Consider the following 25801-nt stretch of genomic DNA (forward strand, 5'->3'; position numbering starts at 1 on the left):
CTAACTCCATGGTTCTCAACCTTGGCTGCATATTAGAAATGCCTGAAGAGTTTTTAAAATATGACGCTGGGGCCAAACCCCAAGCCAGCTGAGTCAGAACCTTAGGGAGCAGATCCAGGCAGCTGCACCGGAAGCCTCCCCAGCTGACTGCAGGGCCGGTGGGCGTCTAGCAGTGCTGCCCTGGTCCATCCATGAGCTGAGCTTTTCCTGGGATTCCCTCTGCTCAGAGACCTTGGTGTCTCTCTCAAGTGAGACGCAGTTTAGGACTAAAAAGCACAAGGCTCACCCTCGTCTTAGGCTGGTGATTTGATTTTCGTAGTTTGTAGGCAGGACCGGCATCCCCTGGGAATGCACTAGAAGGGCACCCTCAGGCCCCATGGCTGCTGAGTCAGAAACTTCAGGGGAGAGGCCCAGTGGGCCCCCAGTGACTTGGGCAGCCGAGAGCTTGAGACCCTGAGGGAAGCCAGTAGGTGTCGGGGTGCACGCTGGCTCCTCCCCTCACTCAGCGTTGGACCCAGCAGAGAACACACGGCAGAGTGAGCACCGGTCGAGGCACCTCTCAGGGCGTGGCTCGTCGCTGGGCCTGGAAGGAGGCATCCTCTTCACTCTGCTGCTGTAATTGCTACAGCTTGCTGCTCCCCCACCCCCATCGTTTAAACCTTTGATCACCTTTTTTTTAACCTGTTCTTACAAACTGAAGCTTTAACATTTGATTTCTCCCAAGAGCTCTAAATAGGTTTTCTTTCTGGTTAGTTCCCAGAAATGAATGCTATGATAATGAGACGGTTCGGTTCACCAGGAGACGTTGACAGAGCGCTACAGTACGTATTACAGGTGAGACGATTTCAAAAGGAAGAGTGGCAACAGTAGGTATGGTGCAGTAGACGAGTCCTTTGGAAACCAAATTAATGGAATGAGTTTTAGACGCAAGACCAAGTTTGGTCAGGGAGTGTTCTGTTTTCCTCCAAGAGTTTTATTATGTCTGGCCTATGTTCAGGTCTTTAATCCATTCTGAGTTTATTTTTGTGTGTGGTGTTAGGGAGTGTCCTTCCTAATTTAGTTTTACATGAGACTGTCCAGTTTTCCCAGCACTGTTTACTGAAGAGACTGAAAATCACTGTATAGTCTCGTCTCTGTTGTGAGATGAGGCAACCATAGGTGCGTGGGCTTTCCATCCTCTGCCACTGACCTGCATTTGCTTTCGTACAGCTGTAGAGTAGGTACAGTTTGAAGTCAGGAGCCCGATTCCTCCAGCTTCATTTTCCTTAAGATAGTTTTGGTTATTCAGGGTCTTGTGTGTTTCCATACAAATTGTAAAATTTTTTGTTCCAATTTTATGAAAAACACCATTGTTGGTAATTTGATAGGGATTGCACTGAATCTGTAGCTTGCCTCAGGTAACAGAAGTCCTTCTGACAATATTCTTTCGAGGACGTGGTATGTCTCTCCCTCTGTTCATGGTGTCTTTCATTAGTATCTTCGTTTCCTGCATACAGTTCTTTTGCCTTCTTATGTAGGTTTATTCCTAGGCATTTTATCCTTTTTGTTCCAGTGGTAAATGGGACTGTTTCCTTAATTTCTCTTTCTGATCTTTCATTGTTAGTGTATAGGAATGCAAGAGATTTATATGTATTTTGTATCATGCAACTTTACTATTTTCTGGTGGCATATTGAGGATTCTATGTATAGTATCATCGAAAAAGTAAGAAGAGGTCCGGAAAAACATCTACTTCTGCTTTATTGACTATGCCAAAGCCTTTGACTGTGTGGATCACAACAAACGGTGGAAAATTCTTAGAGATGGGAATACCAGACCACCTGACCTGTGAAATTTCCTGAGAAATCTGTACGCAGGTCAAGAAGCAACAGTTAGAACTGGACATGGAAAAAGACTGGTTCCAAATAGGGGAAGGAGTATGTCAAGGCTGTATATTGTCACCCTGCTTATTTAACTTATATGCAGAGTACATCATGAGAAATACTGGGCTGGATGAAGCACAAGCTGGAGTCGAGACTGCCAGGAGAAATGTCAATAACCTCAGATATGCAGATGACACCACCCTTATGGCAGAAAGTGAAGAACTAAAGAGCCTCTTGATGAAATAGGAGAGTGAAAAAGTTGGCTTAAAACTCAACATTCAGAAAATTAAGATCATGGCATCTGGTCCCATCACTTCATGGCAAATAAATAGGGAAACAATGGAAACAGTGACAGACTATTTTTGGGGGGCTCCAAAATCACTGCAGATGGAGACTGCAGCCATGAAATTAAAAGACGCTTGCCCCTTGAAAGAAAAGTTATGACCAACCTAGACAGCATATTCAAAAGCAGAGACATTACTTTACCAACAAAGGTCTGTCTAGTCAAAGCTATGGTTTTTCCAGTAGTCATGTATGAATGAGAGTTGGACTGTAAAGAAAGCTGAGTGCTGAAGAATTGATACTTTTGAACTGTGGTGTTGGAGAAGCTTCTTGAGAGTGCCTTGGACAACAAGGAGATCCAACCAGTCCATCCTAAAAGAAATCAGTCCTGAATCTTCACTGGAAGGACTGATGCTGAAGCTGAAACTCCAATACTTTGACCACCTCATGAGAAGAACTGACTCATTTGAAAAGACCCTGATGCTGGGAAGGATTGAAGGCAAGAGGAGAAGGGGACAACAGAGGATGAGATGGTTAGATGGGATCACCAACTCAATGGACACGAGTCTGAGTAAGCTCCACAAGTTGGTGATGGACGGGGAAGCCTGCTGCAGTCCATGGGGCCACAAAGAGTTGGACAAGACTGACTGAATGAACTGAACTGACTGATGTATAGTATATCATCTAGAGACCATGATGGCTTTACTTTTCTATGCGAGGCAATCACTGTTGAGTAATAGCAGTGAGTGACATCCTTGTCTTGTTCCTGATCTTGGCAGAAATGCTTTGTTTTTCGCCAAGGAGAATGTTGTTTGCTGGTGGTTTATCTTAGGTGGCTTTTATGTTGAGGTAGGTTCCCTCTACGCCCACTTTCTGCAGTTTTTGTCTATCAATTTTGTCAAAAGCTTTTTCTGCATCTATTAGAAATGATCATATGGTTTTCATTCTTCAGTTTGTTAATATGGTGTGTGACACTGGTTGAATTGCATATACTGAAGAATCCTTGCATCCCTGGAATAAATCTCACTTGGTCATGATGTATAAACCTGTTAATGTGTTGTCAAATTCGGTTTGGTAGTACCTTGAGGATTTTTGTGTCTAAAATGTGTCATATGTTGAAACACTTGGTAAAATCTGAGTCCTTTCAATCATGATGCTACATATATCTTGTTCTGAATGACAGGGAACCATGCAGAAGAAAAGAGAATCAACTATATGTCTTGATATTTCCATAAACATTTTGACATAATAGAAATAGAATATAATTATTTTACTAGTGTTTAGCTTTTTGAAAGAACCAACATAAAAACATGGTTACAAGATGGAATGCAAATCTCTATAGTGTAAAGATAGAGGAAAGAGAAGGAGCAGTGGTTTCCTCATCTCAGATGAGATGAGGTCAGAAGCCGATGCTACATGATGGCAACAGTGAGCAATAGAAGAACTGAAGACAAGCAGTCGGTCAAGCTGGGAGACCGTACGGCCGGGCTTAAACCCCTGTCCTAACAGAAAGGCAATAGATAATTAAAACCAAGACAAAACTGGTGCCTTTGGAAGAAGAAACTGTTGATTTTCATTGTAAGCTCTTCTATATTATGAATGTATTATGTTAAGTTGCAATTAAGAGTTTTACTGTATAAATTTTAGTGTATGTGTAACTTAAAAACTAATATTTAAATGAAAAATAGGGGGAAAATAGATGGCTACCTGGTATTAATGAGTTCACTGCTTGGCATGGTAATAGAATAAAAATGTGCTTCAGTCTGAGAAAGTGGGCGAGACACAGAGAACATTAGAAACAACGTCCAGCTCTTAATCAGATCTCCAGAGAATGTTTTAACTCACTGTAGCAGGACTTTAAAGAGCTGACCCCAGTGGCTGACGTGCATCTGTTCTGTTGTATTTTCTCCCGCGGCCGGTAGAGTGACGGTGTGCAGCAGACAACCTACCTCGCCCAGCGGTACTGCCACAGAGCGGTGAGCGAGATCGGTAAACTTCGACCATCCCCAGAAAGAGACGCCCTCATACAGCTTTCAGAGATGGTGCTCACAAGAGACAAATGACACCTCTTTCTGGTATTTCTGGCAGCTATTTTACCAGATTGTGCCTCAAAAATTCTGTGGAATACACTTTGCTTCATGTGCAGATAACCAAAAAAATCATTTAAAAAGATCATTTCCTTATTAATGGGACTTTTTTTTTATTGGCAAAGTTTTTCAGAAAACTTTCTAAATGTATTTAAACCATCTGAATCTGTCATTCTAGTCCTGTAAACTCTAATCGAGGTATCTTGATGGTTATATGTGGTATTGTTTACACAGTTATAGTAGCCACATGTAAAGCCATTACACAAATAAATAATCAATGTTAAAATTCATATGGTTTATCTTGTTTCACCATAGGAGTAAAGATCATAAAACTGAAGTCTACATTTCAGTCCACATCATATTTTAACAGTATCCAAAATTTCATATAGGAGAATGGTTTATTATAAAAGACTGTACATAAAATTTAGACAACAGGTTATATACAAAATTAAGAGAACAGTCCACTTGAAAAAAATGAAGAAGGTAGCTGATCACCAGTGATACTAAAATCATGTTTAACAAAGGCAAAATGCGTATGCAACAGTCACATTGATTTGGTAGCAATAATGGCCTTTAATTTTCAGAAATAAACATCTTGCACTAGTCTTACCATTTACTATACTGTTGTAAGTCTGAAACGCCCAGTAGTACATAACTAGAAATCCAAACAAATCATTGAAACACAGAAACCCACGATTGAGTGCTCTACTTCAGGGTCCTAGGCAACAGAGAATTACACACGATGAGAAAACACCCCTCGAACCCTCCCTTACGGGGAGACACACAAAGTGCACATGTTGCATTTCAGTCATGTCAAAAGACAGCACGGATCTGTTGGTCGGGTACATCCCTGTTCAATGATTATACATGGCGCACCTTTTCCCCCCAATTACTTTATATTTAAAATCTTTTTATGTTGCAAGTGCCAGGTAATGGGTTAAACAGTGCCTATTCAAAAATCCATTGCATTCACTTCTACCAAAAAAAAAAAAATATGTAAAAGATAATTAGCATTTCCTATCATTGAATCAGTATATGACAGTCCCCTGGAAAACCAGAGGACTTGGAGCAGTCCTTAATAAGAATCTCACCTACAGCATGTGCACTTTGACACATTATCTTAGCTTTGAAAAAGCTACTTTAGAAAAGGGATTCAGTACACTGACTTGTAAATAACCATCTGTGATTTTAAATTCTGCAAAAATCAGCCACTGCTATTGGGATAGGTTGAGATAAGGCTAAATTTTTTTCCAAGTTCATATATTGAGAAAATAGAACCATAATTCTGCAATAAATCGGTATCTTTTATTTATCATTATTTTTAAAGCAAACCAGTGAAGGAAAGGACAAAAAACCTTTGGTTCACTTACGTATTTATGAATGGAAAAAATTTATAATGCAAATTCACTGATTAAAAAAAACTTAGGTACAAATTACAACATTACAGGTAACCCTTTGTTTTTGTTTTACGTGGAGAACTTAGAGACTCAGTTCATTTCAAGAGACCTAAGTACGTGTACTCCAAGTATTACACAAATTGGAAGCATCTTGGATTTTTTTTTAAGTATATTTCAATACATAAATTTGTATGCATGCTTTAAACAAACTATATTTCAAGAATGAGAGAGTCTAAACAAAAAGTATGACCAGCACCAGCATTTAAGTTTTCTGATTTTTAGTATTAGTTTGACAGAGCGTTAGTAACCATGCTGCACTGAGACATGTGATGGCACGATCTGAATCACGATTTATTAAATAGACCCCACACCCCCAGAATATTCAGGCTGGTCATCAGGTTAACAATGTGTAAGTAAGTATGTAAGCATAATCCGTGACAGGCAGCCTCGTGTAGAATGCTGCTCAGCAATCCACAAACTGCCTCAGAGATTTATGCTTGTAAGTAGACATTCAATTATACCAATAAAACAGCATGTTCTGAAAATTTGGGCACATTTTAAAACATTTTAAGACAATTCTGTTAACCATAATAGTCCCACAGTATGACTGAGTGATAATACGAATCTACTTTAAAAGCAAAAATTTAATCAGTATAGTGCATGATTGATTCCACATAGTTTCCTGGGAACAGACCAGTCACTCGATTGCAGACTCCTTCATACCAGCCATCGTCGTTTTTCTTTATTACATAGATGATTGCACCCTCCATAAACGACAGCTCATCATCCTTGTCTTTTGTATAATCGTATATTGCCACAACTGTGGAGAAGAATTGGAAGATCATGTGAGTGCATTATAACCAAAGTTTAACTGAATTTTTAAATGTAATGCCAACAAAGAGTATAGCAAACCCAACCTTTTTATGAATACTCTTAATTCTTAAATCTCTATATCCAGGTAAGTCAAGTAGCCAACTGTGTGCCTAAATCACTAACTTGATCTTCAGGCCAAATTGACAAATAACTTGAGAAGTCAAGAGTTCTACCAACCTATTTCAGAAAGGTCTCTGAATTTTAGGATTTATTACATGTTTCAATTCATTTGTTCAAATATCTACTAAGTGGCAACCATATGCAAAGCACCATTTATCAAAGTAACTATTGAGTGAAGCTGCAGAGCCAATCAGTAAACCAGGTAACAACCTGAGCTATCTAATTTAAAAATATACATATATTGTGAAGTAAATCTCATCCTGCTCATCTCAGAAAAATACTCATATGTTCATATAATTTATGGGGCTATAACTAGATTTAAATATATATATACCTTAGAGGTCAGCAAGAATTTTTCTTTATTTTTAAAGGAGAAATAGGTAAGTAAAGACTCACATAAGACTTAAGAGAACATTTTTGCCATTTACTGTGTTATCTGTGATTATGCTGAGTACAAAATATCCATTTCCTTGCAAACGGTGTTGTGGAGAGGACAGACATCAAAAAATCACTAGCTTTCCAAACCACTGGTTTATTAAGTATTCCTTCTTTCTGGCTTTATAACGTGATCATTCTGGAATATGCAATTTTCCAATATATGTGAAAGAGTATGTCATACATAATTTTTTTCATTACCTCATGTAATCTTTTTCTTAAAAGAGGATTTTTAAGACATTTAAGATATTTTGGAATTCATTTTTTCCTTAAGAAAGGTGGCTATGCTCCATAATTATTCTGAATCAATAAATTACAATAAGGAAGAGACCTGAAGTACTGATCCACAGCATCATTTGATAAAGTAAAACAGGCAATCTTTTTTTTTCCCCTTTACAAAACAGTATATGAAGTAAACTCAACAAGTAACATTTTCCTCCATTATAATCCTGCAGTGAAATCACAGTGTAATCAGAGGCTCAATTAACATGCCCAGTTTCAAAACACCAAAACATACAGAATAAATAACATTAATTATCCTGGTATTTTTGGCTAAATAACCACCCAAGAAAACCAAGTGACTGCTAGAAAGAAACATTTTCTTTTGTATTCTGTCACATTTTTAGTGGTATAGATGAGTTTTAAACTGATCATGACAATGCCTGATATCCTCAAAGTCATTCAGCAAAATTAAAATAGTATTTCCTCATCTTCTTAGTTCCACTTATACTAAGAGCTGATAAAAACACTACACCCAACTCATTGTTTCTATTTGCCAAATCCCCTCTGTAAATGAAACTTAGTCGCCCCTCCCCTTCCCCAATGCATATATTCTCATATAACAGTTCTCACTGCTGAGTATTTAACCATTAACAATGTGTGTCCATCCTAGTATGTAGGATCCTAGTCCACATAAAGGTCTGAACTCTCCCTTCTCTATATACTCACTGTAGGGTTCTGTGGGCCTAGACATCTAATATTCTTATCTACATCTGTCATGAATGCATGCGTGCTAAGTCACTTCAGTCATGTCCAACTCTGTGTGACCCTATGGATGCTTTGCAGCCTGCCAGGCTCCTCTGTCCATGGGATTTCCCAGGCAAGAATACTGGAGTGGGTTGCCATGCCTCCTCCAGACCCAGGGATCAAACATGTGTCCCTTGCATTGCAGGCAGATGTGAGCCAACAGGGAAACCCCTACATCTGTCTACATGATAAAAATTTGAAGACAGCTATCTAGTCCCTCTGAAATCTTCTTTTTCCTCAACTTAGAAACAATGCTTTTAACTCGTTATAGATACACTATCTTATTAAAATATTTCAGCCTCCTGAATATCGTCCTCAAAATTAAACATACTATTAGTCTAATATAAATGACTGAATCTGGCTTCTGCAACAGTCATGTCATACTGTTGGATTAACATATTCAATTGAAATCCTATTAAACCTGGTTTTAATCATCTTGTGACTTATAAAGGTGACTATTAAAGGCTTTAAATATAACCCTACTAAATACCAACTTTCTGATTAAGACCAGGAGTCCGTAAACAATGGCCCACGACCAAATTCAAACCAAAGCCTTTCTGTCAATAGATTTTACTGGGGCACAGCCACATCCTCACTTGTGTTCTGTCTACGACTGCTTGTTTTGTTTTTCCCCCTTTGGTTGCGCTGCATGGCTTGTGGGATCTCAGCTCCCCAACCAGGGATTGAACCCGGGCCCTCAGCCCGGAAGCGTGAAGTCCTAACCACTGGCCGCCAGGGGATTCTCAACGACTGCTTCTGTGCTACAACAGTGGGGCTGAGGAGCTGTGACAAGTCTGAATGACCAGCAAAGTTTAAGATATTTCATTTTGCCAATATATACAAATATCAAAGAATTATGTTGTACACCTGAAAGTAATATGTCAACATACCTTGATTACTTAAAAAGTTTATTATTTGGTCTTTTCCAAAAAATCTGGTGATTCCTGGTTTAAGACTCATTATTTCATTCAACTTGTGAAGAGATTTCTTTAATCCTGCTCTATTACCAAATACATTAACCATTATATCATTCCAAATGTGTTACATAAATATAACGTGTCCCATTTTCATAGTTACTTAAATTTGCTTTTCCATACCAGAAAATATGGGTCAAAAAACAATTCAAGACTGCTCACATTTATCTCTCTCATAATAACCACAGCATATCTATTTGAAGGTACATGAGAATCTAAATATGAAGTAGAACATTCAAGACTTCCTCAGTAATATGTAGAATATTTACTGTTTAAAAATATAAGAAGAAAACAGCCTATTTACTTCAACCATGTATTTAAAACTTGGATAGGAAAGAATGCTACAGGTATTTGCTTAAGGTGGCAATCAAATGTGATCAACTACATAGCATGCATTTTTCAGAACTCTACAAAGACATTTTTATTGGCATAGAAGTAGATGACAAAAAGCAAATAAACTCACAAAAAACAGTTTCCTTCCCACCCACTACTACTTAATAATTACAGTGAATGTCAGATAATGCAGGTGAATTTGGACATCAGAATTATACAGAATTTCAACATTCTAGTGATTATTTTCTCATTTACAAGATCAACTAGCTGAAAACCTTAATTGAGGTTTTTTTCTCATATATCTCCCAATACATTTTTAAATATTTAGATATGAAAGTTTTCTATTTTTATTGTAACAGCTTAGAAACTTGGTTTTAAATCTTAACTACATGAACTTACTAGTAAATCATTTAACTCCTCTGTGCCTTATCTGTTTATCATCTTAAAAATCGCAGTCAAGTTGGAAATTTGTCATTTGAAAAATCACAATTAACAGACTATATTTTCAATTTAAAAAATTAAAAATGTCTCTCCAGATGAAAGGATAAAGATGTGGTATATGTATTTAATATATACAGTGGAATATTACTCAGCCATAGTAAAGACTAAAATGATGCCATTTACAGCAACATGGATGGACCTAGAGATTATCTAACTTACTTACTACTTACTAAGAGAAGCAGTCAGAGAAAAGACAAATACTTTGTGATATCACTTAATGTGAAATCAAAAAAATGATACAAAATGAATTTTAAAGAAAAATAGAAACAGACACACAAACATAGAAAAACTTAAGTTACCAAAGGGGAAGGGGGTAGGGTAGGGATAAACTCAGAGTCTAGGATTAGCAGATACAAACGACTATATATAATATAAACAGCAAGGACCTACTGTATAGCACAGGAAGCTATATTCAATATCCTGTAATAAACTATAATGGAAGAAATCGGAAAAAGAATTCAGATATATATATATACACACATACACATCAGCATATAACTGAATCACTTTGCTGTACACCAGAAACTAACACAACACTGTAAATCAACTATACGCCAATTAAAAAATAAATAGAAAATAAAGAATCCTTGCTTTATATTGGGAAATGTTTAGGAACTAAATCATCTTGGCTGAGTAAGGGTGTTCAAAAGGTAGAAACATACTGGACTAGGTGTTCTTTACAGCTCTAAAATACGATCATCGCTGGTTCCTTCCTGTTACAGCAATTCAGTGATGACTGTACCTTACCTTTCTCAATATAATTCTTGGGGGCCCAAGCAGGATCTCCATCTGCGTATGGGTCGTTATACTGAACTACTGCGGCCTCCTCATCTTCATAATCCACTGGCGGCGGAGGTGGCGGAGGTGGCGAGTCATCAAACATGGGGATGTCGTCTGGTGGAGGTGGTGGTGGTGGAGTTGGACTATCAGCAACTAAAAAATTCAGATAATTAATTGAAATCAGAAATCAGATTAGATGGAAATTCCTAAGTTAATAGAATTTAAGGAAGCTCTATCATATACAGCATGCACTATAACAATACATGCAAGATTAGAAATAAAAGCTTGGTGTGTTAAAGCTTCTACTACTTTTAAGAATAATTTTGCAATAATAAAATGAGCTAAAATTAAAGGTATTAGGAAGTACTACAAATTAATGAATGCAGAGGTTAGGAGACAATATGTCTTTTCTTTTTGCTTTTTTCTTTTAAATAAGACTACAGGAGGAAAGAAGTTCCCTTACTCCAAGGTTCAGGTCACAACAAATGTCACTCTTTAGTTAGCCTCTCTCCTTAAATAAGCCTTATGTCACATCTGTCATTTGGACTATGGTAAACATTATGAATGTCAGTTTAATGGTTTGATAACCATTTATTGTGCACATTCATGTCCCCGATTTTGGCTTTTAGTTACCTTTAGTTTCAAAGAAATCTCTAGTGGGTGGATATGTGCTGATTTTTATTTGTTTTATGCAAGGGAAAAAAAAGCTGTGGTGTTAGGTATGATTCTATGTGTGCAGGTTTTCTATTATTTAAATTTTAACAAGAGAAAATAAATCTAAAGTTAAATAATTCTAAGCTAGCAGAAAATCTCATTAAATATTTTTTTAATGTTTGTATTCATAATCAACTTTAAAAAAAGATAATCAGCTTCTTCAATGTAGAAAGCAAGCTAAGACTTCTGTATTATTGCTTGTAAAACTAAGAATGGAATGAGGGAAAGACTAGATCCTGAAGATCCAATTTCCTAAGAATACATCCTCAATAAAAGATTTTAAAAATAAAGTACTGCAGGAAGATGTTTTTTTAAAAAAAACAGAAAAGAACTCAAATCATGCAAAACAATAAAAACGATTCATACCTCAAGTTCTAGATGGCTGTGGAATGTATATGTGTGATTTAAATAAAGGTGTAAACAGTGAAATAGAAAAAATGTCATGCTAGAATTGTTTCAATGAATTATTATGATACCAGGTAACAAATGCTCCCAATATTAACGAATTCAGAGCTGAAGCACAACTAATTCTTAAATTTCTGATCCACAAATTTCTTAAAAAAAAAAAAAAAAAAAGAAAATATTTTGATACAGAGAATTATATAGTCTCCAGTATCTGAGAGAATTCAGAATTCGAACATACTAGTAATTCCAACATACTACCTCACCTGCCAATTTCTGGGACTATTTATATGATCAAAAAAAAATGGTCATCATCTATTCTAAGATAGTGTTAAAGTTTCCAACACCCTATTTGCAGTAATGAGCTGAGAATATAACCAAAGAACCCAGATTTAAAACATATGCAAAACATATGCACATAAGAGCCCTACTGACAACCACTTTAATTCTGTGATTTCTATTTTATCCTATTTGGGGTGAGAAAGAAGACTATTAGGAAATAAGTCCTGTCTGCTGATGCTCATTCGGACAGCTCTCACACAGGTGTGCAGTTTATTCTTCCTACAAATGCTAGGATCCATTTTATTTCTACCAATCCCTTCTCCATAAAGCTTGCTAATATTATTGAGATGAGAAGAAAATGCATATGAATCCATTCTGACAGTAAAGAGTCATAGCTCATATCCTTAATATGGCTTAATGAATAAATTATGTATGTTTGCCTGAATTCTTAAAGTGCATTTACTCTTGATTTATATACAACTTACTAGTCTATTTTTCATTCAACTGTCTTTATACCCAACTGCTGTTAATTTACATTGGCTTATCTTCAAATTACATACACTGGGGCAAGCGTCTTGTCATCTAATTCTCTGTGCATAATACTCTGTCTAACACCATGTATAATTAGTTCAAAAACGCTTTCTGATGTTAATCATAAACAGATGTAAACACACTGCTTTTTTAGATGCTCATGTCTTAAACTGAAACACATTTATTAATAGGTTAACTGCTATGTGCATTCATTATTACCACTCTGTCAAAGAAAGTGAATATTAAAGAACATAGAAAATTTGTAATTCATAAAACATTTAATATACTGATACCAATTTAACAACAATCTTCCTAACATGCTTTCAAAGAAAACAGATGCCAAATAAAACGAAACGAGGCATTCTGTGGCACCGAGAGAATTACTGACTCAAGATCACAAGTTTGGGAGAAGAACTGAAATAGTACCATGGCTTCTAGAGCAAAGACCATACATGTACCTTACACTGAATGTCTGTTTAAAAAAGGATTACCAAATATCTAATCAATGAGCTTTGGACTCACTAAATGGATGTTTATTATGGCTATTTTAAAACATTTCCTAAAAATTCTCGGCTATTAGGCAGTTCAAAGGTTGAACTGGCTTTGTTTTTAAACTCCTGCAAACAATTTTTAAACTCTTAGAGCACCAAGAATCAGCAATTTACCTTTATCCACTAATTTTTTAAAAAGAAGATTCGCTTATTTTTACATGTTTAAACACGTAAGAGTTTCCAACCAAATGTAAACGATAAGGTTGGTTTAGGCTCAGAAATTTCAGCATCGTGAAACTTTTATAGAAAGTCTATTAAATCACACATTTCTTAAAGATGGGGACTTTGTCTTAGACTATGTATATTCCTCCCAGAGCCTAGGACATAACACTGAGTAAACAAATACTTGACTGGACGAAGGGAGGAAACGTGGAGAATAACACAACAAGGTCAGGAGAAGCTGCAGGATGGAATTTGCCACAATGTTTTCTCCTGGAAGATGGGCTGGTCATTTGAGTTACACATCTTGTTCAAAGCTTTCTGAGATTTATGTGCATGGTGATGAAGCCAAATGAAGTGAATTAGTACTAGACCACCTTACCATCTTCAACATTTTTGGCGTAATAGAATTCAATAATAGCAGTATTTTCCATTTTGCCAAATAACATTCACTATGATCATGTAGTTAGGATTATGTATATTCCAGAACGTCAAAGTAATCAGGTGGTAATTAAAAAATAAAAACTTCTATCCTAATTCATACATTCAAAAGAATTTCCTAGTCAATCTGACCTTCCTTCAAAAAGATCTAAAAAATGCAACAAGTCTGCCTGTTCAGAAATCCTCCTCATGGGCCAAAACATAAAGAGGGCTCTACACGGATCATCACTTAAATGGAGTGCATGGATGTAATTTACTTATTCTTGCAGATCCTTGTTTATCCTAATAACAAATCTTTATATAGGTTCAAAACTGTTTATGCATAAAAATTTGAACAAATCTTTATATAAGTTCAAAATTGTTTATGTATAAAAATCAAAGGCTACAAAGTTTTCTTCAAAAATGTTTTGTAACTAAAGGAGAAAATGCCAAAAAAAACCCCAAAAACCAAAACAAAGAAAATAAAACAAACCACCTGTCCTAATAAATTTAATCTCACAGTGTAACGATGCATCTTGATGAGTTAGCTGGCAACAGAAAACTAATTCCCCTAAAAACTACTGAAAGCTAGTAGTTTCAACACAATTTTAATTTGAGGCTTTGATTATGCTTTCCTTAAGAATCTGCAAAGACCTGATTTCACGTTTTAGAGCGTGTGATACAGAGGAAACTGCAGTTGTGACATTCATCCGAGTCAGTGACCATGCACACAGAGGAAAGCTGAAGATCGTGCTCTTCAGTTTCAATTACGGATCTGCACCTATTTTCAAGGTAAGATTAGCTTCTCAACAAAAGTAAGGAAAATGATGACTCATCAGCCATGCATGCTATAAGGAGACAGCCTCTACTCTTGGACAGCTCAGGTTTTCCAAACTTACTGTTTTCCTGCACCCTGGCCACGAAGCCTGTGAGAGGTATCTGTGGAGTCAACTGAGGCATAGGGGGAGGGGGTGGAGCAATAGAAACTGGCGATGACAACACAGAATGGGGGAAGTAAAACAGATAAAGGAAAGAAAAGGAAACAAACAAAAAGCAGAAGTCAGTTACAAGGACCACAAACATAAGTATGCAAAGAACAGTTTGTAAATGAAACAAAACAAAACAAGAAACAAAACAAAAACCTGCAGAACCTTCATTTCCCACAAACAAACCTAAAGCTGAGTTGTGCTTAGCCAACTGGTAGTTTTATTAAAAAACAAATACATTTATTTTAATCCTACTGTTACAGTGTTTGGGGAAGATTTAGATTTACCATCACCTTCACTTCTATGCAATGAAAATTTTGAATTCTAAGAAAAGACTTTAACAAAACAGGTAAGAATAAAATACCAATAAAGGTTTCTAGGATACTGTTAGTTTACCTTACCTCTCTAATCCTAACAGGTATGTCTAGCTTAAGGGTAATGCTGTAAATCAGAATTCACATAAACAAAACAAAAATGTTATGGAATAGCTGTTTATTCCATGTATAAATAAATGCATTAGTTATAGGTTTCCTTTAAAAACAGTTCTTATGTATCTAGAGCATACATCTAAATTATATATAATATAATCTTATTATATATAACATGCATGTATGTTATAATAAGATTAACTATATAATGTATATTATATAATTACATGATAGTATAAAATCATGATTTATCATGTAAACTGCATATGATTTAATAACACAAATTATAATGATTATATAATTATATAACAATTTGTATGATTATATAATATAATCTTATTATATACAGTAATATAATCTCATTATGTAGCTAAATATATTCTATATATCTATATCAGCTCTCTAGGAAAAAATCCTTGTTTGTAAAAAAAAAAAAGTTTGCTATTATTTTTTAAGTTGACAATTTTAAATACATCACTCTTAAATTTACTAGGGAATAAGAATGCTCCACATACCATGTTAATTGTTTACTGAATTTCAAGGGATATTTCAAGGGACCTTCTTCCTTTTGTATCACAAAATTCTATTTACTGGCAGTCACCAAGAAATGACACTAAATTGACAGGGAAAATTTACTGGCTCCCAAAGATCATTTAATTGAAAGATTGTTTCCATTAATTCAATCTAAAAATTGTTTGGTAAGCATAAAAATCTGAAAGAGGTTCAGTGTACAAATAAACAACAAAGCAATGTATGTGTATTTATGTCCATTGTATGGCTAAAAACAACATTGAATTCACTATGAAATTAGTCCTGGTTCGTTCTGATACTGTGTATATACTTGTATATACATGTGTGTATATAATGTTCCAGTATATACACATTTATATATGATAGTTTTAATAAATAAAAGATTATATACCTTTTCAATGTAAAAAAAATTTTTTTTAAACTTCCACCAACCTAAAAATTTAAAAAAACAACCCTTAGTAACTAGCCATGCTGGTTAGTACATAAAGAAAAGAAAGGTTATGCTGCAATAATACTAATCATATGCACAGAATATGCACATCAAAACACTAAAAACACTCACATGCTACCACTACAACACCAACAGTAACTCGGGTTGAAGGATAATTGATTTGACAATACATAATAATATGTTTAAAATGTGAAGCAAATTTGCTTTACAATATCCAAAAATATGGACAATCAGTAATGACAGTGTCTTCTCTGAGGATAAGCAACCAACCCAAGCGGTGTTAAAACAGAACTACACAAACATGCATCAGGTGAAGAGTCACCAGAAGCCCTATTTGCAGAGTAAACAGTAAATGTCTAAGTGTGGAAAAGAAAAAAAACACAAAGATGAGATCTAAAAATGCAGCGTAATATGAAAAAAAAAAAAGGTTCATGAAAGTAGTGAGACTAATGATCAGATTAACTGCGGGATTCTCAGCCACCAGCTACTTTTCTTTACCAAGAGGAGAATAGGGGAAATGTGAGGTAAAATTCTAACGGAACATTTCTCAGGAGCTTGGATGAGAATTTCAGTCTGGAAAAGGGTTCTATAATATAAATTTTGGGATTACTTGTGAATTATGATATTTCTGCTAAAGTGATTTTCAATTCTTAGAAGGCTTTTTGCTTATAACCACAATTAAGTCTTTAAAATTTAACAAAAAAAAAAAAAAAGAGAGAGAGAGAATTTAGTTCTACTTTAAAACACTTGTTGAAAACATGCATCATAAATAAAAAGAATTTAAAACCCAACTTCCTGTGTAAATATGGAGTGTTCAGTATTTTTTAGGTAACATAAAATAACATGCAGCTCCAGAAAGTAGCCAGGAAAAACCACATGAGAAAGCATGTCTCAGTCTATGTCTGGTGATCACTGTTTCAAGCCAATAACAAATACTGAACAACTGGCTCATTTCAGATTTCTCCTGGTTGGACTGAGCATCCTGATATGGAAAGTGAAATTAATGACTACTCACTCTAAGCAACTGGAACTTTTTCACATTTTATGCCAAAGTTATTTTCTAATCTTATCAGCCTTTAAACACTGATTGCAGTTAGTGTTGAGATGTGCAATCTGAGGTGAACAGAAAGGATTTATCAAAAGAAAGTCCTCCCCACTGTTATAATTATTAGAGACAGAATAAGCAGGCATCAAGAATGGTTTTTAATGGTCTGGAACTTATTTCAGTATAGGTTAACAAGCTTAAAAGTGATAGCCAGCAATTTTGTTATATTATTGAAAAGAAAAATTGTCACAATATTTTTAATTTTACTGTTATCAAACTGTATCAAACATGCCATTATTTTTAAATTCAGCTTAATTCATTTCAGAGTTTTTCCTCTTTAGTTCTATTTACAGTATACTCAGTGAATCGGAAGTTTTTGAAAGTGATAAGCAATTATTTTTAAAATTATATGATTCAAGGTCTAACTTCTTAAAACAAACATGAAATAACATGGTTTCAATTGTTGTCTATCACTGGCAAGAACAATTTAAAATAATTTCCTTCAAAAGGAGCTCCACTGCTGCGTGCGCCTGCTAAGCACAAGCTTACTTGAATTCTGAGAATAAAGTGGACCTCCATTAACATGAGGCTGAGCAGAAAACTGAGCCGTCACAGAGGGAGTCCGTCTGTATCCACCAGAAGATGTCGAGGAAGTGGTAGAGTTGTGCCGAGAAATCTGCCTGGTCATTGTGCCATACTGGGAACCAGGAGCTGAGCCCGGGGCTGCTGGAAAGCATTAGTCAAAGGCAACCAACAAAGAACTTGAGCATCGCAGGTAACCTCCGATGGCAGAACAAAGAGAAGCAGACTCTCAGCAAGAAACATTTTTTATCACTTTTTAAAGTCCACAGCACAAAATAAAGAGAAAAGTAAAGATACAACACAAATAGCTCTATCTCTGAACTTAAAAAAACTTACAAAAAAGCAGAAAAAACAGATACTGTGTGGAAAGTGCAGAAGTTAAGTATGAAACATTCTTCAGCCTTTTAATTCAGCATAATCCCAAGTGGTATTTTGCTAATAAAATGTATAATCTTTTTCTTTGTTATTTCAGAATGTATAGTTTTTATATGTCAACTGTGTCTCTCCAACAAGATAAGTACCAATGACAGTCTGAGGTGAAAAGCATTGTTTTTAGATGTGAATACCTTAGTATCTGGATTGTACACTTCTTTTTCATTGGCAAGTCTACAGAAACAGTCTAAGAATCTAGCCAGCCAAACCTGCTTAAATTATAAAGTCTAAACAGGTAAGCTTATTTTCCACATTTACTAGTATATTTGACTGTTTACTGTTATTAGCAGTTATTATCAATGCAAATTATAGTGGAATCATTTTTTTAGAGAAGCACAATTTCTAGCTTCAAAGCACCTGTGTCAGATTTGTTGTCTATCGCCAAACTTTTAAGAATTCCACACTTTACCCTATCACTTAAATTTCTGTGACTGATAAAACTGAAAAAAACTTTAAGACTGTAAAATATGGACATTTTAAGGCAGCTTTGGGTAGAAAATCCACTATTTTTTCCCACATATTTGGAGGGCTTTTTTCCCCCATAGTACATCCAAAGCAATCTTTTCTTTTTAATTTCAAGCATACTTAAACTAACTAAAGTATTAACAATACTTAAAATTTTATTCAATGTCATCTTTACCAACATCTTCAAAGTTTAAAATTTTAAAGGTTAATATAAAGTTCAAAGCCTCTAAAGTTAACTATATCTTCCAGGCAACTTCAGGATTTATATCATTCTCCCAAACATCTAATCACGACTGAAGAAATAAAAAGGCAGAATCCTGGTTTCCTTTCATTCAGTCATTTCATTTAACCTCTCCTAGAGGCCATACAAATTATTAGAAAAATCATACAGCAGAGGCTGTTCATTAAAAGAAGTGCTAATATTTAACATTCTGGAGCTCCCAAGCCATGCTATGCTATGCTAAGTCACTTGAGTCGTGTCCGACTCTGTGCAACCCCATAGATGGCAGCCCACCAGGCTCCCCCGTCCCTGGGATTCTCCAGGCAAGAACACTGGAGTGGGCTGCCATTTCCTTCTCCAATGCATGAAAGTGAAAAGTGAAAGTGAAGTCGCTCAGTCGTGTCCAACTCTTAGCGACCCCATGGATTGCAGCCTAACAGGCTCCTCCGTCCATGGGATTTTCCAAGCAAGAGTACTGGAGTGGGGTGCCACTGCCTTCTCCGCCATAGGCAGTCACTAATTAAATCATCCACACACTCATTTTCTAAACAGAGACACACTTTTAAAATAACAGTCTATTCAAATGCCTTTGAGAATGAGTAATTCTGGACAGCTAAGTTTTCCAAGGAGCTAAGAGGTAATCCTTTAACCATTTTTAATAGAAATCTTAAAATGATTTTTTATATTTCTTTGACTTATATAAAAACTATATAAAATCCAGGTTATTTTTTTTGGTGATTGAAAACCAAATAGACCTATTTATATAGTTCCAAACCAGGCCAATTTTAGAATCTAATTTAGTATTTTATTATGAAATAAGTCATAAAAAGCGTATGTGACTGATGTATATATAATTATATATGCTATGTACATATAAATAATATATACTAATGTATATATATAACTATTTACAATGGTTATAATCTGTTTATATATAAATATTATTTGTATATTTGATTATATAGGATTATATATTCTGTTGGTTTGCTGTTTTCCTTTTATATTAAGATTCATTCACGTTGATAAGTATATCAATATATCATTCATTTTTTTGCTTTATTTACATACAAACATGCCACAATTACAATTACTTATCCATTCCACTGTTAGACATTTGAATTGCATCTAGACTGTTGCTATTATTATACCACCATTATGAACATTCCTAATTATGGTTCCTCAATTTCTCTGAAAACAGTGGTTCTCAAACACTGATCAGAATTTTATCTTAAGGGCCTATTGTGATACAAGCTGCTTGGCTCCAGTCTCAGTTTCTGAATGAGGAGGTCTGGAATGGGACCTGAGAATTTACATTCCTAACTAGCTCCCACAACAATGATGCTGTTGATCTGGAAATCATATTTCAAAAGCCACTGCTCTAATACAGTGGTGGTTAAACTTTTTGGTCTTTAGGGTCCACTCTAAAGTTAGAGAACCTCAAAAAATTTTTATTGAAGTGAGTTACAGGAATAGGTAATTACCATATTAGAAATTAAAACTTATTTATCTTTAAAACACATAAATACACAAATACACATTCCTTTAGCTGTCAAAAATGATGTTATCAAATGTTACGTAGCCTCTGGAAAATTCCACTGTGTCCTTGTACCAGGATGAGAATGAAAATGGCAAACAAGTCTTAGTATTATTATGGAGATAATTCTAACCTCAAAAACGCCAAGAAAGGATTTTGGCAACACCCAGGAGTCACATACCTATATTTTGAGAACCAGTACTCTAGGGGAAATATCTAGAAATTAAATTGATAAATCTAAGGTGAGAAACCTGGTTCAACTTGACTGAGTAACAACAAATTACTTTCTAAAGGGAGCATATTAACTAATCAACTCCCAACAGCAATGTACCTTTTTCTGTTACGGCACAGCCTCACTGACATTTGGTACTAGGGGACTTTGACATGTTTACCTGTCTAGTAGCTATAAAACAGTATCCACTGGTTTTTATTTTCTGTCTTCCTGATTATTAATTAGGTTGAGGGCATTTATTTTTTCCAGATGAACTTTCTGCCAACAACTTCTATTACTAGGGCCTTTTTTTATTACTTCCTTTTCTTTTGAGTACAAATGCCAATGTTTTTAAAAGAAGATGCTAGATGGTTTTATTTCACCTAAGCTCCATTATTTGAGACAGTTCTTTATCCATTTCCACCCAAATGCTACTGTGCATTTCTAGGCTGAATGGTTTTATATAGTCTATATTTAGAATTCTTGTATGCTCAATCCAGTCTCCCTCAACCTGGGAACAATTTAAATGTATTTTATTGATAAAAAAAACTGTTTTCACGGCACCCTCAGATGCCATAAATCCTCTACTATATCAGAGTCTTTCAACTGTGAGCCACAGGAAAACCTCAGAGCACCCCACACATCATTCTCTTTTCCATTTTTATTCCTTCACCCCACTCCTTTGACTGTTGTATACACCAGGGAGTTCCAAATCAAGTCTCACTTTAAAAAATACTGCATCACTAATAAAAAAATTTTTTTTGAACAATCACTGCTATAATATTCTTAGAAAGATCTAAACAAAACAAAAGCTTAACCACATTAAATTGGTTATAAACAAGGCAGAGACACATTTGACATCACAGAGAAGTTTCTGTGTAACTTCAGAGGCCTTTCACAAGGAGAAATTAGTGTAAATTAGATTTAATACTTAAAACTTTGTACTACCACCTACCACCTAGTAACTACACAAGCTAACCGTCTGACAAGAGCTGACTATGAACTAGGCACAGTAAGTTAAATCGCCCCAGTGGTTATGCAGTCTCACCTATCACAGTGTTCGCAGGGAGGGGAGGTGGAAGAGATGGTGCTGGTGGAGCTCCAGAAGGAGGAAAGACAGAAATGTTTTCTAATAAAATAGTTTATAATTCAGGTCAGAGTGCAAGAAAGAGAACTAATCATTCTGAAACAGTAAGAAAGTACAATGCTTTGGAAAGAAGAAAAAAAGAGAGAAAGACACCCATATGCAAAGCATATGTTCCAAAGAATAAGAATTTTACAAGGTAAAAAGGTCACTGAGTTCACACTTTCATTAACTATAAAATACACCTGTTTTTATAAGTAGCTTTTTCTCCTTTTTCAACAACATCCTTGAGAAACTAAGAATTTTTCCCAGTTTTGATTATCAAACTCATTTTTCAAATGTATATTTTAACAACAAAAAGTCTTCCTTTCATTTACTAAACAATCAAGGGACTAATCATAGCTCTACTATGATTTCTTAAATTTTTATATAATCTAAAAAGTAAAAGAGCTTTTCTTAGTTTAATCCCACGTTACATTCAGAGCATTTTACTGACATATGTATCGAATATCATACATAAAAGCAGGAAAGTCACAACCAGCTATCACCAGAGTTGATACACCTAGCAGCCTACAAGGCAACATCAAAGTTCAGTGATGCATAATTCACATTAAAGACACTGATCTTTCAGTTGAATTATCAACAATTATTGGTTTGCTCTTGAAATAATAATTATCATTCTTGACTAGTAACCAAGTATTTCTAAAGCAAAATGGCCCAAAAGTTATTTAATATGCTTTTTTTATAAGTAAGGAGAAACAGCTGCAAAACTCTAAAAACTCTGAAAACCAATCAAAAATTGTTTTTAAGTGTTAGCTTTCATTCTGGCAACAATCACATAAATTTAATAAATAGTTTTATCTAATGTAACTAAATTGCTTCAGACTTCCATAATAAAGCTCATAAATACTACCACATATGACAATGGATTAGTGGATGACATACCTGGTCCAATGGTGGGTGGTGAGGGTGTAGGCACGGCGATGGGAATGCCAATACTGCTGCTGCCACTGTTCTCTCGGCTGCCGCTTCCTCCGCTGCTTCCACTGCAAAAGGGAGAGAAAAACCATGAAAACAGCAATTCTAGGGATTCCTTCAAAAAATATTATCAATTCAAAGCCACCAGATACTATTATGATGGATGTGTGTGTGGATATATATACACATGCTTACATAGAAAGAAACATTTTAACTGTCCGATACAAATTTTAACTCTAATACCTGAAGTGGTTTTTGTGTTTGACTTTGTGTTAGTTGCTCAGTTGTGTCCGACTCTTTGTGCCCCCATGGACTGTAGCCCGCCAGGCTTCTCTCTCCAAGGAATTCTCCAGGCAAGAATACTGGAGTGGATTGCCATTTCCTTCTCCAGAGGAACTTCCCAACCCAGGGATTGAACCCTGGTCTCCTGCATTGCAGGCAGGTTCTTTACTGTTTGAGTTACAGGGAAGTCCATGTGTTTCACTATGTTTCTCCATCTACTGAAAAACCAATATAATCATACAGTACTCAGAACTGTAAGAGATCACTGAGAAACGAATGACCAATACAATCTCATATACAATGAATCAGCAAGGATTTATTTAAAACCTAGTATAAACAGCAGTAAACAAAGCAGACATGAACTACACTGTCACGGAACTCTTGGATGAGAATGGAAAAACAGATGTTAAAAAATAGTGGGATGGAAGCCACAAAAGATGCTATGGAAGTGAATAAAAATGGTAACCAACCTTAGTCTGAAATTAGTATGCAAACCTCTAATTAATCTCAAAGAACAGTAATAAGACAGGGAAACTTTTGGAAAAATAAGCAAATGAGAAAGAAAATAATGAAATTTCACCAAGGAACATTGTAGAATAGTGGATACTATTAAATTTTAACTTCTATGGACTTACTGTCCCTTTAGGTATACAACCTCACACTGACCAGTTTCAGTAATGTGGAGTGGACATGTTGTTGTTCAGTCGCTAAACCATGTCTGACTCTTTGTGACCCCATGGACTGAAGCATGCCAGGCTTCCCTGTCCTTCACTATCTCCCTGAATTTGCTCAAAAGCATGTCCATTGAGTCGGTGATGCTATCTAGCTATCTCATCCTCTGCTACCACCTTCTTCTTTTGTCCTCAATCTTTCCCAACAGAGTCTTTTCCAATGAGTCAGTTCTTTGCATCAGTTGGCCAAAGTATTAGAGCTTCAGCTTCAGTCTTTCCAATGAGTATTCAGGGTTGATTCCTTTTAGGAGTACACATGTACACATATGCAAATATACATATGTACCCATGTAGCCTGAAGCTCCATATTATATTTTTAGAACTCAACATCATTGGTTCAATAGGCCCAGAAACCCAGCAGAGTAATAATCTACAGTCTAATTTATTTTCTTCAATATGATCCATCTATAATTACACTGTCACATACTAACAGAAGGGGAAAAAATATTTATATAACAAAAAAAGCTCTGATGTGAAGGCCTCCCTCCTCCCAAGCTAGTCAATACTCTGCTTTGTGCCACCACCATATAACAGACAGATGCACTTATGAGCTTGTATGATTAACTAATCTGTATGCCTTTTTCTAACATGGACGTTTGCAAGTTACAGCCTACAAGCCAAATTTGGCCCACAGTCTGATTTTTATAACCCATGAGCTAAGAACACTTTTTAATATTTTAATTAGTTGGAAAAAATCAAAATAATAATATTTTATGACACATTAAAATTATGTGAAATTCAAATTTCAGTGCCATATATTAAGTTTTGTTGGAATACAGCCATGCTCATTCATTTACATGCTGCTGGTGGCTGCTCTCATGACAGAGCTGAGTAACTGCAGCAGAGACCATATGGACCACAAATCCTAAAGTAATGACAACCTGGCCCTTGATAAAATAGTTTGTTGATCCCTATTCTAATAGAACAAGTTCCTGAAAAAAAGAACCGTTATCTCACTGGTATATATCCCTAGCATAATGAAGTAACTTAGTTGTTGAATATGATTAAACTATTACTACATCACTACAGAGAAAAATCATACTTTGATGTAATAATTCAATAATAAACATATAAAGAAACAATTTAAAAAACAATTTTGGTCCTCAATGAATTCATACTGTAACTGATACTATAACTGCAGACATCAATATGACAATTTATTTACTAACAGGAATAATAACAAGAAGTAACAATTACATAGCATTTAAGAGCTTGGTATACCCTATGGAACTGAATCCTTCAAAATAATTTTACCAAGTTATAGCTCTAATAAAACCAACCAAAAATCAAGGTAAAGAGCAGTTCCCTGCCCAAGTTATTAAAAGAGAGGTAAAAATTAAATGAAAAAATTAAACTATACAATAAAGTACTCCCCAAATAAAGTAGTTACTTTAGGGGGAGGGAAGTAGAAGCAATCATTGGGAAAGGCCTGAAGCGGACTTCTGGGTTGCTGCTACTATTCCATTTTTTCATCTGCGTGATGTTACTTGACTATATTCAGTTTCTATTAATACATCAAGTTTTATATTAATAAATTATCTCCTTTTCTGAAATGCACGTTATGTTCCATATCAAGTTTTTAAAAATCCACTGGGTAGATTCCCAGGTGGCTCAGTGGTAAATAATCCACCTGCCAATGCAGGAGACAAAGGTTCAATCCCTGATCTGGGAAGATCCCACACGCGGCAGGGCAACTAAAAGCCCAGGGCGCCACAGCTACTGAGCCTGTGCTCGAGAGTCTGAGAACCACAACTGCTAAGCCCACATGCCGCCACTACTGAAGCCCACGCTCCACAACAAGAGAAGCCACCACAATGAAAAGCTTGTGCACGGCAACTAGAGAGTGGCCCCTGCTCACCTCTACTAGAGAAAAGCCCGCATAGCAATGAAGAACCAGCACAGCCAAAAATTAATAAAATAAAAATTTTTAAAACAAAGGGGGAAAAAATCCACTGGGTAGTTGATTTCTAGAACTTTTTAAAAAAACAATTTATATAATAATATATTCTGCAGTCTGTCAATTCTCCTAAGAAATTCTTCCTCAGAGCTTCAAGTTTAAATCTCACTGGATAGTTTCTGATATTTAACCATTTACCCAAAAAATTTCACAGTGG

At 35.5% G+C, this 25801-nt stretch overlaps 2 protein-coding genes across 18 annotated transcripts in view; one reads left to right on the top strand and one right to left on the bottom strand.

Moving 5' to 3' along the window:
- Positions 1–4519, top strand: part of PDSS1 (decaprenyl diphosphate synthase subunit 1) — a 39919-nt gene extending 35400 nt beyond the window's left edge. For 3 of the 5 annotated variants that reach the window (XM_025264685.3, XM_006063211.4, XM_045162717.1), the window contains 2 exons: positions 754–834; positions 4065–4519. In XM_025264685.3, coding sequence (XP_025120470.1) covers positions 754–834; positions 4065–4205 — 222 coding nt within the window. In that variant the 3' untranslated portion in view covers positions 4206–4519. Of the gene's footprint in view, positions 1–753; positions 835–4064 lie in introns of those variants that run through there. The other 2 variants (XM_025264687.3, XR_006544652.2) reach the window with 2 other exon arrangements.
- An 89-nt stretch (positions 4520–4608) lies between these two features.
- The window catches only part of ABI1 (abl interactor 1), an 87064-nt gene continuing 65871 nt past the window's right edge, over positions 4609–25801 (bottom strand). For 2 of the 13 annotated variants that reach the window (XM_006063172.4, XM_006063174.4), the window contains 5 exons: positions 22642–22742; positions 17718–17891; positions 14627–14713; positions 10636–10821; positions 4609–6446 (listed from right to left, as the gene is read on the bottom strand). In XM_006063172.4, the coding sequence (XP_006063234.1) occupies positions 6271–6446; positions 10636–10821; positions 14627–14713; positions 17718–17891; positions 22642–22742 (724 nt within the window). In that variant the 3' untranslated portion in view covers positions 4609–6270. Of the gene's footprint in view, positions 6447–10635; positions 10822–14626; positions 14714–17717; positions 17895–21660; positions 21742–22641; positions 22743–25801 lie in introns of all 13 variants that reach the window. The other 11 variants (XM_006063171.4, XM_006063173.4, XM_006063177.4 and 8 more) reach the window with 7 other exon arrangements.

The sequence above is a fragment of the Bubalus bubalis genome, chromosome 14 (genome assembly GCF_019923935.1).
Source record: "Bubalus bubalis isolate 160015118507 breed Murrah chromosome 14, NDDB_SH_1, whole genome shotgun sequence".
NCBI lineage: Eukaryota > Metazoa > Chordata > Mammalia > Artiodactyla > Bovidae > Bubalus > Bubalus bubalis.